General features: G+C 40.0%; 1 protein-coding gene across 1 annotated transcript in view; it reads left to right on the top strand.

Annotated features, from left to right (window-relative positions):
- igdcc4 (immunoglobulin superfamily, DCC subclass, member 4) overlaps positions 1-13,012 on the top strand; it is a 58,659-nt gene extending 45,647 nt beyond the window's left edge. The window contains 8 exon segments of the mRNA XM_081605013.1: positions 260-387; positions 1,367-1,537; positions 1,632-1,766; positions 2,722-2,824; positions 3,691-3,886; positions 3,888-3,923; positions 4,051-4,179; positions 5,947-13,012. Of these exon segments, the coding sequence (XP_081461139.1) occupies positions 260-387; positions 1,367-1,537; positions 1,632-1,766; positions 2,722-2,824; positions 3,691-3,886; positions 3,888-3,923; positions 4,051-4,179; positions 5,947-6,477 (1,429 nt within the window). The 3' untranslated portion in view covers positions 6,478-13,012.
- The last annotated feature ends 236 nt before the right edge of the window (positions 13,013-13,248 follow it).

Here is a 13,248-nt window from a genome sequence, read left to right as displayed (position 1 = left end):
GAAATGCATCTTTTGAGTTCTAAGGATCATCTAAACTCATTCTAAACAATTTTTTCCACTAAATGTCACTCAGCTCTATCTTAGATGTCTATAAATCATGTAGACATTGCTCAGACTTATTTTTGACCAAATAAAATGCTCCATAGAAATACCAACAACTATAGACTCGAATTCATTAAAGGTTTTGTGTGAGGAGAGAAAACATGAAAGCTATGCAGCACATGTTACGGTCGTTGACTGACTTGTTGATGTTCTGCAGTTCTTCTTTGGAGATCCTGCTCAGGGGACTGAGGCCTTTTACCCACTATGAGCTGGCAGTGCGGTCTAATGGAGTGAACACTGCAGGACCCTTCAGCAGCACTGTGGTGGAGGCCACCCTGCCTGACCGTGAGTATCGCCAGAGCAGTACAAATACGACAAGTATGAACTGTCTTGCATGCACTTGGTGGAAAAATACATTTTTTAAAAAGTCTCAGCTATTTATTTAAATTGTTTTCTTTTTTGGCTCTCTTTGACGCCAACACTCATCCGCAGCTTCCTTTGAGCGAGTTGATGAAAGAAATTCAGTTGATAATGTTTCTTGATGAGAAGCAGCAAGTGACAGAGTTGGTGTTTTTTTTTTTTTTTTTTTTTTTTTTTTTTGAAGTTCATCTTTTTTTCTGTTCCAGTAAAAGAAAAGTTCACCTTGCTCTTTTTTTTGGAGGCCCGAATAATCTGCACTGTGTGTACCTTTGACGCCAACACTCATCCGCAGCTTCCTTTGAGCGAGTTGATTAAAGAAATTTAGTTGATAATGTTTCTTGATGAGAAGCAGCAAGTGACAGAGTTGGTGTTTTTTTTTTTTTTTTTTTTTTTTTTTTGAAGTTCATCTTTTTTTCTGTTCCAGTAAAAGAAAAGTTCACCTTGCTCTTTTTTTTGGAGGCCCGAATAATCTGCACTGTGTGTACCTCTGGCAGTTTGATGGATCAAGTAATTACGTGCAGATAGCAAAAAAATAAATTAACTGATCAGATGGGGATTTGCAGTTGGCAGCGGTCGCTAATAACTGGCTGACTAATTAAGCGCTCAGCCGTGGGAATGGCCAATGACCCCCGTTTGCTGAATTTGAATGAGGGGTGAGGTTATGTCGTCATAGCGCCGGCTAACCTCTTCACATTCTCCTCCAACGTACGTCATCACCTAAGCCTCTCCTCCCTATTGCCCTCATAGTATATCCTCTCTTGTACCCAGGTGGCAGGGACATGAGGACACAGATGGCTGTCGCATAGCGAGTCAAATCCCCCACCAAGACAATAAACACTCCCCAGCTGTGTGAGGCCTCGTTTCTGGGCTCTGATGACTTACCTGATCCTCCTGTCTCCCTCAGGGCCGTCCACACCACCTGAGGAGCTGCAGCTGAGAGCTCTGAACTCCTCGTCTGTGCTGGTGAGTTGGCGCCCTCCGCTGGAGCCAAATGGCATCATCGTCAGCTACAGGATCTTGTACACCGTCAACCTGAGCGAGCCTGAAGATGAGTGGAGGAATCTCTCTGAGGATGGTACGTTCTCTAGTAACGATTGCACGTTCATAGTCGAGCTACTGGACGCAGCTCTTTGTGTCACAGCTGGTGTCGCTCATGTTCTCTTTCTCAGGGGGCATCTTTAGTATGGAGGTCCACGGTTTGTCAGGGGGGACTCTGTACTTCTTTAAAGTGGGAGCTTCCACAAAAGTGGGATCAGGGCCTTTTTCGCCCGTTATGGATGTTCAGACTCCGCTGCCCACGTACGGTATGAATACTGCTTCTCTGCTTCAGCTAAACGCCCCACAGTCCTGCCCTGCATCACTGTCACTGCCACATGACCAACCTCCTCCACTCCCCTTCCTGAAACACAAACACAACAAAACGGAGATAAACATTGAAGTCGGCCCAGTTTTAGTTATCGATAACGATACAAATGTTAATGCAGACATATCGTGCGTCCTTAGTCAAAAGTAAAAACTCAAAACTAACTGAGAGTTTGGGGCAAGACTTGAAGTTTAATGTTCCGAGATGTTTTCCATCCAATATGTCTGAGCTTGAACTGGCACATTATAATATTCTGTCCTACAAACTCTCATGTGGATATTTTCAGTTATTTGTGAAACAGTTGAGAATCATGCACTTTTTTTGTGTTTCGCTCTATCACATAAAACATCAATGAGAACGTTTGAATGCAAGCATTGAACCAGGACCATAGAAACTGTCTAACAAACAAAATGATCTTTCACTTTTCCTTACCTTTTACTTTGAAACTTTTCGAGTGAACAGAGTAACACGTTATCTTGTTTGCATGTGACACTGTGAATGGAACTGGAGACGGGTGGGTGGCTGAGTTTTCCTGCCATCTGTTTTTTTTCCTCTTCTGCTAATCCACACTGCCAATACCCAGCATGAATGAATATGAACGAAGGTCTGCTTTCCACGAGTCGAATACAGCCAAATATCTTAACGAAGCATTAACGTTACCTTACGTGAGAAATAAGTCCATCCTGTCTCAACTGTGCTGATTTCAATTTAGCCATCATTCCAGCCATTGCAGTGTTCCTTAAAGCTAAAGTAAAAAATGTTTCTAGTGATTTATAAGTCAAATATGAAACTCGGTAGCAGGATGAAATATTTTTTTTACCTATCATCTACTGTAAAATTTGTATGTTTATCCTAATAGACATCCTAATTTTTTTCTGCTTTGCCTGTTTTGCCAGAGCTGGACATTCACGCAGTCACAGGCATCATAGTCGGTGTTTGCTTGGGACTTATTTGCATCCTCCTCTGTATGTGTTTCAGCTTTCGAAACAGCAAACCCAGGTCAGTGTCTATTTTGGTTACAATCCCTAAGAACATCCTGAAGGTGGATCTCAATAAATTTTAGTCCAACTAAAAGGGTATTTGGGTGATCCAGTTAAAAGAAGTGAAACTCCTGTATTTGACAGCTCTTTAGAAAGATATGCTAGAAGCGTTTATTTCTGTTAGTTTCAATAACTATGGGTTTTAGTAAATGAAATTATAAAAGTCAGGTTTTAGTTTTTTTTTTTGTTTTGTTTTGTTTTTTTATCAAAACAGTTTAATTTTTGAACATGTCTTGAATATATGACCATGGGTATTATCAATAATTTTACAGGTTCATCAACATAGAAGGCTCCTGTTAAAAAATGTACTCTTAATTTAGGGGAGTGAGTTTTCCATAAGAATTCCCTCTACTTTGATATTTTTTCACATACCCCTGTTCATTATTTCAGTATTTATTTCTCTTTCCGTTTTTTCTTTTACATTGTCTCTTGAGTGAGTGTTAGACTTTGTTAATTCATGGTAATTGTCATTGGATTGTTGTTGCACAGTTAACTAAAACATCATGAGATTCTCCTTAGTCCAGTGTTTTTATGAATTCTTTATTGTAACAATCTCTTGCTTATAGATATCTAAATAATTAACGATTATTTAAGTCATAGTTATCTCTAATTTCCTGAAAACCTTTTAAATCTTCCTCTGTTCTCTAAAGCCATTCCTCTTGCGATTCCTCCAATGTGTGAATCAGGAGTTAAAATGTACTGTCATATGATATCCTCTTTAAAGTTTGTAAATCTCTTGTTGTCTTTATATTTTTTTGGCCATCCTGTACCTGCCTCCAAAGTCTTGGTCTCCTTGTCTAACGGTCAGATTCCAACCCCTCACAGAGAGCTGTCTGGAGGCCTGAGCTCCACAGCCGTGACTCCTCAGGGCAGGAAAGGCGGCTGCCCTGCTCCAGCCAGTGTGCCCGAGTGCAGCGATAGCCACGAACTGGAGACGCTGATGCCTCCAGGCACCCAGGAGTTGGGTCAGCAGCCGACAAAAGACCCGGAGGAACAGAGTCTGATGGCAAGTTCTAATCCAGGGGGAAGGGGACGATGCTCCTGCACCTGAACCGAAGGTCAAAACCTTCAATGGGAGGCGGGGGGAGGAATATGGGGGAGGCCTGTAGTTCTTTACGTAGTTTTTTATGTCGATAAAGTGACGATTCTCACTTTGAAGCCTCTGATGTGCTGTTTCTCTCGCAGATTGCTTGGAATGGCTCTGTGAGTCATAACTGGGTCAACAGGATCACACGATACAGAGACACCATAACAGATGAGTCTCCAGCGCTGATTAATGGAGCACTCAGCATGTTCATTACTGCGACCGGCATGGTAACACAACCAGTGATGCACACTGATTTTTATGTGTCAATTATGAGTCTCTTCCTTTTTGTTAAAGCCTGTCAACATGTCAGTTTTCCTCTTTTCAATAAAGAGTTTGTCTGGGATTGAACACGGAAACATATTTTTGCAGCTTCAAAGCAGATATAAAATGTTTTATTATCAGCAGATTCTTTATGATGATTTTTATTTTATTTTTTTCTTAGTTCTCACTTTCTCCTTTAATATTGTTGTCCTTTCTTAGTGAGGTCTTCTTTACCCATTCTATGACTTTATTGATGCCACACGTGTTTTATTACTGGCCATCACAGCAATAATCAATTTTTTTTTCCATTTATTCATGTAGTTTTTTTTTCTTCATACTAATTGCTTTTTAGTTCTCACACTCACAATTCAACAGTGAAGAAAAGCACCTGTTTATTTTTCTTCTGTTGGTGTCAGATTTATATATACATTTGCAGCCAGCAATCCAATTAAGCCAACATACCGTCAATAACTGATATTTTAATCCGTTCAGATGTCTGACATTAACATGCATAGGATGTTATTTTATACGGCTGAAAAGGTTGAGGACAAGGTTGGTACCGAAGAAAGAAAGGGAAAAAAAAATTATAATTATGTTCATGTCAAGGGGCAAATCCAACTATTACTGGTAATTATTTTGATCTTAATTGCTTCTTTTCCTTTAATAAAGCACGTTGAAGCTAATTTATAGTCGCCCCGGTTAAAATGTTAGGGGTTTTGTGACACCTTCACAATGCAGTCTTGAAGCACTTTTGGAATTCCAGCATTTAGTTGAAGTTCAAGCTAACGACGCACCACGGCATGCATCGAAGCAGAACAGATGGGACTAAACTCGGATATTTGGAGACTTTTATCCTCCTACAGCGAAGGAGAGAAAGGTGAACAGAATCCAAACTTTTCTGGGGTGTACATCTAACAAAAGTTTGTTTTGTTTGTTTTTCACGAGTGAGGAGTAGCAAATACACGTCAAGCTGTGAATTTTGCGTACCTTTACACCCCTAACTCCATCTGTCCAGCATTTTGTATCAAGTACATTAGAGTATTCCCATCATATGAAACACTTTTTAAAGCTAGAGGCACTAGAGGCATAATCCAACGATCTACAGTTTCTTGTTTCTGGCATTTGAGATTTCCTCCATTGAGTCTAATGCTAGTGACAAACTTTTTAATCTGAATCCATATCAACTTTTGGTAGGATGTGTTTAAACGGAGGCATTAGGAAAATTCGCATTTTGCACATTTTTGTACTTTCATTTGGGTTTCTACTGCTTCCAAACCCGAGCACTTAACAAAACAATAAACACCCAGCAAAGCTAAGTCCGTTACTAAGCAACCCAAGTGGAGCTCCAGCACGTTTGGCTAGCTGGTTTTACTGCTGTATACGCTATACAATGGACGCTGGAAAATATAAGCATTTTGTTGTTGACTTAACGTTCAGAAACCACTGGCTGCATTCTTGTTGGCTGTGCAGGAGGCTCTACTTCTGCTTTTCAAAGATATAAGGTATAATTGCATATCTGTGTGCAGGCTTTTTCACACTTGAGTGTAAACGTTCGAGTTTACACTCACACGTTTAAATTTCTTCTGCAAAAAATGTAATGAACAATGTTTTGTTTAAGCTAAATGGACCTATCCTAACTTGTTCAAGGAACGCAATAGGTCACCTTTACAAACGGTTCAAGAGAATCCCCAGCTGAAAGCCCTAAAAATAATAGCAGCCTCATTGTGTTGCAGGAAACAGACGATCATATCTCCACGTCTTTGTGCAGTAACCAGGTGGAGGCAGAAGTCATTGTGCACTCTGAGTTGTCAGACCCCAGTGGGAGGGAGAAGGAGGAGGGCAGCGAGCGGGATTCTAACGCCACCCGGGGGCCGTCGTTATCAGAGGACGTGTATTCCCCTCTGAGTCGGCCGAGTTCGCCGAGAGAAGAGGCGGAGCACCTCAAAAACCTTTCGGCAGCTGAAAGTCCCCCGAGTCTTCCCTCAAGAACATTGGCGGCTCGTCACAGTGAGGAAGCAGAAGGCGCCAGGCAACAGCAGAACGGCGACAGGGAGCCGCAGCCGGACACACGCCTTACTAATGGCTTCCACTCTCCTAAGACTCCGAGGCCAATGCTGAAACCTGAGCATCTGGACATGGAGGGCTCCAGACACTGCCCGTCCGCTGCAGGGAAGGCTATCCCTGCCCGACTACCTTCTGCACCCTTCGTCAGCCCCGGCTTCGTGCACTCTACCTCAGCTGCTCACATATATCTGTGCCCTTAACTTTCATCCACGCAGGGACATTTCAGACGGTTTTTTTTTTTTTTTTTTTTTTTTCCAGGAAGAATCCATGAAAAAAAACTAATTATGCACATTATTACTGGATTTCTTTCTCTTCCTTGCATAGTTTTATAGGTACTTTGAATCCATCATTTCACATATGTGTATACATAAGAAGTGTTTTGTTTTTTTTCGTAGAGGTCCAGAACTGTTTCAGGTTTTACATCTTTGTGGATTATTTCCAGATCACAAAAAGAAGACGGGAAAGTTTGAATACAAGCAGAGCAGAAGCTGAGTGAAGTCGCCCCCCCAGCCCAACTTCTTCAAATCAGACAAAATTGGTGTCAATCAACTCGACTATGTTTGTGCTGCTAAAGTTTTTGTTTATGCTGCTTTGGCTTTGAAGATATTAATGAAAATTTTAAAGGTCAAAAGGTCAACCAGTTCCTCTTCCCCCCTACTTTTACCAAATCCAAATAAAATTTAACTTTCATTAATATCTTCAAAGCCAAAGCAACACAAACAAAACTATTTGCAAACCAGCACAAATATAGTTGAGTTGATTGACACAATTTGAAGAAAGGGGAGGTGCGGGTGCTAGTTCACCTTTCATGACCCCTGGAAACATTTCTTAATATCTTTAAAATGATATCGGCACAAATGAAAATTTTTGCTGTACAAACGTTTGACACCAAATTTGCCTGATTTAACGAGGGGGGGTGGGGGGCAACTTCACTCAGGTCAGAGCAGAAGGGAGTGAATTATAGATGGGTTCTTCCTGTTGGTGGTGTTCCACTCGGGTAGGACATTACAGCAGGAAGTGATGGAGTAATTGGATGGGGTTTCATCAGTTGTGTCGGGGTGGGTTGCTTTATTGATATCCCCACAATGTGGCATTGAGAAATTAGCCTTAAAGAGTATTCACTAATGTCAGAGTTCAGAACACCCACATCCTGTAGACTCAGGGTCCAAACACTCACACAGGGATTCTAGCTAGCACCGGTCCTGTGTACCGTATACAAACATTTCCTGAGTGGAGAGTGGAGGGTACTGGGGGGAGGTTCTCAGGTGCCTGAATATTCTAGGTGCATTTATAACCTGTGTGTATTTTCTATTCAGTGCGAGTACAAACCATGTCAGAGTGAAGTGAACAAGGTTACAAGGTTCAGTAGATGTGGAGCCACATGTCCATTTGGGAGCGAGGGGGGAACTAGGTTTTTTACTGGTCATCAGAGAGGGGCTATCTTGTGTTAACATCAGAGTACCTCAATGTTGACATCGGTTGCATTAAGCTGGAGGGAAAACAAAGGGGAGATTTTACAGCAATCCATCTGCAGACCAGTCTCCTGATTTAGCTCAGCAGGGATGCACCTCTGTCCATACTGATGTCAGAACACTGTTACACAAAAATTAAAACTCTTCCAACGAGCCTGTTTGGTGGCTTAAAAAGTGTTTGCCCCTTTACAGATTTTTTTTTCTGTTTTTTTGTTGTTGTTGTTTTGCTTTCTTTTGTTTTTGGTCAAAGTTAAATGTTTCAGATAACCAAACAAAATTTAACGTAGTGTATTCACTACAAAATCGTTGTGAATACAAAAGGCTTTTTTTAATGTATTTTTTTATTAAAGTTTAGTGAAAGTCAATTTAGCTCTTTTGGAGGGTTTTCAAACATGAACGACATGTTTAAGGTCACCACAGCAGGATCTGTGAACACGACACGTGTGACGTTACTTAAACCAAATGCTGTTTTAGTTTTATGTCAGACATACTAGGAAGCGCACCCTCCAGAACTTTCCAGAGTTTTTCCATCTGTTCCAAAATGTTTCTTTTTTCTTTTCTGAGAATGGGGTCAGGTTGTAAGTTTGAATTAATTTTGATCAGCAGTGGTTTTGGATGTGAAACTCTTACATGAATTCAAATTTCACCTGGTTTTTCTTATTGTTGGAAGACAAAGAGCGACCTTAACTCCTCCAGAGGTTTGCCACTGTTTCATGTTTTGTCCATTTTGTGGATAATGGCTCTGACTAGGGAACAAAAGCCTCAGAAATGGCCTTGTAACTCCAACCAGACTGATGGTTGTCAATAACTTTGCAATCTGTTCTTGAATTTATTCAGGCAGGATTTGTTTTTAAAACCTTTTATCCTACTTCACGTTGTGGAACAGGTTCTGTTTGACTGATCTTTTGGTTCTTCTAACTGTAATTTGGCCTGTTAAAGGCCAGACAATACATAATAATAACAATCAGAGTTCAAACTTAAGTAGTGCTTTTTAGGAAACTCAGAGATGCTTAACTCATGACTTTCAAGGGGGGCGGGTTGTATTGGATAACTGTCCCCCTCTGAATAAATGGGTTTGTCATTTGAAAACTCCTCTTTGGATTATGTGCTATTGATTTGGTAATCTGAAACATGCAAGATTGACAAAAAGGTAAGAAAAAAAAAGACATCTATAAGGGAGCAAATATTTTTTTAGAGCAAAATCTATGGAAAAATGACCCCAGTTTTTGTATTTATGCTCATGTGATTTTGAATAAAAACAAACATGTTGAAAATATTTATTGTATTTTCGGTCCGATTCATGTTGATGTCATTATTGGTCGGAGCAGTGTTCACAAGGACTGGTGCATCCCTCTTTTCTTTTCTCTTTTTTGTCTCAACGTCACTACCTCATTTCTTTTCAGAAGGATTGTTCTACTTGTTTTACCCTTAACTGGCGCCTTTATACGACAATTTTTCTAAACTTGTCTGACTTTCAGCGCAAACAGAAAGCGTCGGACGGCGACTCTGCGGTCGTGCTTTTATATCAAAACAAGGACTGTATGTCCTTTTGCCATTTGTGGATTTTGTCTCTGTGTAAAAGTTCCCTGTTGCATTTTCTGTGCTCAACCAAAAGCCTTCGTGCTCGGTGGCTACTTCGTCAAACCTGATTGTTTGCTTCAGACGTTTTCGTGGAAGTGGGCATGAGATGTTTGTGAGTATTTGACAGTTCTGTAGCTCAACACATCAATAGCTGCACCTGGTGTCATTGTTTTGTGTCTTCTGTATCACAGCTTTCAGCTGCTTCCATTCTGCCCTGTATTATAAATAGACTTTCTGAAGGCTAGAAATTCTATGATTTGATTTGAGAGAATTTTTTTTTACTTGTGATGGAAAGAAGGTGGAAACTTTGGTTTGTACGACTGTAAATATATATTACAACTTACCATCTGTAATTCTTATACACTAGCAATAAGTTTGTATCCTTTTTTTTTTTTGGTAACACAAGTTGCTTAGTAACAAGTATGACCTTCTAAATTAAAACTTGGAAATCTGTAACAGTCCACACATGTCCTTACGAAAATATTATTCTGTCTTTTCACTTTTTGACACTTTACAGCCACACACACTTCAGTGTGTTCACCTGGGAAAGTAAATGAGCAGCCAGCACTAGCGTAATTATATAAATGAAGTGGAAAGAAATGATTGAAAAGTTGTTTTTTTACCAACAAAATGTGAAAAATATGGCATGTGTTCCTATTCAGTCCCCTTTAATCTGATACAGCAAAATAAAGTATACTTGTGGCGTTCCACAAAGATGAGTACTGGGACCACATCTGGTCGTTTTGCACATAATTGATTTTAACAGATTACATGGCATCCTGATAAAATATAGCCACTGATTTCCTTCAGAAGTTAACAAATGAGTGAATTGTCCATGTGTGAACTTTAATTTTATATAAATCCAGTTGTTCCGTGAAGAAAATGACTCAAGGTCAGAGAGAAAGTTGTGGAGAAGTTTAGGTTCACATATGAATCTTAACTGTTTCACCGTTTTTATTCTTAGAACATTTAAAAAAAAAAAAAACTAATTGAAATTTGTAGTGTGCCACTTTGTGCTGATGTGTCACGTAAAATCCCAATTAAATATGGTGAGGTTTGTGGCTGTAACATGGCAGAATGTGAGAAAGTTCAAGTTATTGCTCGTCTTTTTTCCAATGGTTTTCTATTTAAGCCAGACCCAAGCTTCCCTTTCTTTCCTTTCTCTGTTTCTACACGTTTCTGTGCAGCTGCGACGGTCTAACAAGCTCAACCCCAGTTATCACATGTTCCAGAAGCACCTCAGTGTGTTTCCATCAGCAAAACACTGTTTCCTCTAACACCTAACCTTTGTCATTTCAGATACAGTGCAAGTACATTTTGAAGAAGTCTATTCTTTTATTTCTTGCTTTCCAGTGTATATTTGTGATTGTGTTTTATTTTCTCTGTAGTTAATTTATTGACAGAAATGAATGTTCTTGAGTGATTAATTGCAACTTGCAGGAGTGAGGGAATCGTTAAAAAACATGAACTCACGGAAATACTGCTGCAGTTGAACAAATTGAAGTGCCAAGCCAGTTTCATTTGCAGCCGATCTTTGATGTCATGGCAGATTTGCATCACTGGCTAACTAAAAAGTCAGCTGTGAACAAATTGACGGGAGGCGGGTGAGGCGGTGGGTTGTAGTGTGTCGACAGCAATACACCTCGTGTTATGAGGATGTGCTCTGTCTGAAAGCTAAGGCAAACCAGTAGAGCCGTGCTTGTGTCGTATCGCCCCTGGAGATTTCTGAATACTGTAAAATCATCCTAGAAAGACTGAATATCTCAAAACCATTCCAGCATTACTCTCAGCTGTGATTAGCCATAGTAAATTAGCAAAGGTGCTAAAAGAGGTAGAAAGTATTGAACTGGTCAGGTGGAAATTGTAAAAATGTGACTTTTTTTTTTTAAATCATTGATCTGGTTGTAATGAACCCAAAACTATGATGGATCCAGCTGTGAACAGCAAAGATGAATGAATTCTTAACTTTAACTTCCAGGAACCTGTTAATATTTCCTTTCCTCTGATTGGCCGGCCACCTATTTGCCTCTTGTTTTTGTTTTTGCATCTTTCCCTCTCATGTTTACTGGAGTTATGGCGACAGCGTAGGTTACAATGCAGGTGCATCCACTGCGTTCCTCATAAGTCTGTTTCCCTTATGAGATCGGTTTCAGCTCAATTTTACCGAAATCCATGCAGCACAGCAACCATGCAGAAAATAATCAGATATCTACAGATATGCTTAACTGCTTTATTCCTTCTGTGATGCCGGTAGAAGCAGATGTGTTTGTTTTTACAAGGGTAACATTTATTATTTTTGATGGTCACTTTACAACAAAACAAAAACCACTGTTTTGTGTTCTGGCCGACAATCCAAATCTAATGTGAATTTGACAGAAAAGCATCTGTCCAGCAGCTCAACTAATCATTTTAAATGTTAAAAAAAAAAAAAAAAAAAAAAGTTAAAATATGGGTAGATTTCTACATTTTTCTGTTTTTGTAGTCTGACTGCAGTCATGGTGACAGGGATTCACAGAAAACCTGCTTTCAGTTTAAAGGACACCTGTTCTCCTCATGGAACAATCACATTGTTTTAGAGAAAACCAGTTTACCCAGTTTAAAAGGGATTTATTAAAATAAGACACCTCATGCTTGTTGGTTCTGATCAGCTTCTTGACGCTGCACCTTTTTTGTAACAACTGGGAAAAAAATTTTTTTGTGAACATAGATTTACCCCCAAAGAATTAGAAGCGGTTTTGTCTTAACCGAGAGACGATCTTTACTCATTACAGGTACAGGGTGGCTCTTGATTAGCAATGCAACTGTGAACAAATGTAATAGGGAGGAGGATTGGGATTAAATAACTTCATTTAGTCTAAAGGGGTAATAAGTTTATAGCAAAAAAACATAAGTTATCAGAGGAAAAAAAAAGTTGCTGTTTGTCTACAGTAGTTAAAACTTCTGATATCCACTTTGCTTTTCGTACTCCTCTGTTCAGGCTGCCGTTTCCTGACAGGAAGGTCTCAACTCAGGTCATCTTTGCATGAATTTGTAAAGGTTGGTGCCAGCATTAGGAAGCATGCCACCTGCTGCTCGGTGTGGTCATTTTCAAAAGTAAATCAAACAAGTTCTCGTATGCACAGATGATGTCTCGTTTTATACTTCTAATCTCTCCATGCGATTCTGCCTCTGTACTTTCTGGTGTGAACAGATTTTATTATCGTTGTTCTTTCTGCAGTAATATTTTACTCCGCTTCAGGACGGGACCCTCTTGTCTTCTCTGGTTTTTGTGTGCTGACTCTGTCCTGCTCCTCAGTGCGCTCGCTCCGTTGTAAACTCTGCTGCTCGCATCAGACGCCTCCGCCACCATGTGCTGACAGCAACCACAGACCATACTAGCAAATTATAGGAGCACTCAGAAGAGTGGCCTCTTTTTAGGGGCGATAATCAACTTTAACCTGTCATACTTACATTTTAAGTGCAATTTTCTTAGCCCATGAGACCATGGAGAGATTACTCACTGTAGGGGAAAAGCTACACTTATAAACCTCGACTTGTTCGGAGAAATCAATCAAAGGATGTGCTTTGCTTGTGCTCTGTGGAGATATTTCCTGTGTTGCCACGTGTGCAAATGTAGAAAAAAAAAATCTCACAATGCCTGAAAACTTGTCTTATGTAAATAAACCTCGACAGTAAAAAGTCATCCGTTCGGTGTGTCTTTGCGTGCGAATGTTTCTTGAACACAAAACGTGCTTTTGTTTCACTGACGCTCTTAGGATATTTACATTTCACAGCTGGGTGAAGTTTTTCTTGTACTTAGCTTCTCATCAAAGTAAACCTGTCAAAGAAAAGAGTTCCCACTTTCAGGCTGAACGATGGAGTTGCAGCTTTCACGCTTGTGGTACATGCTTGAGCATACTTAGATTTAGCTTCACACAT

The sequence above is a fragment of the Poecilia reticulata genome, chromosome 3 (genome assembly GCF_904066995.2).
Source record: "Poecilia reticulata chromosome 3, P_reticulata-male-v2, whole genome shotgun sequence".
NCBI lineage: Eukaryota > Metazoa > Chordata > Actinopteri > Cyprinodontiformes > Poeciliidae > Poecilia > Poecilia reticulata.
This window is presented reverse-complemented; position numbering and strand designations above follow the sequence as displayed.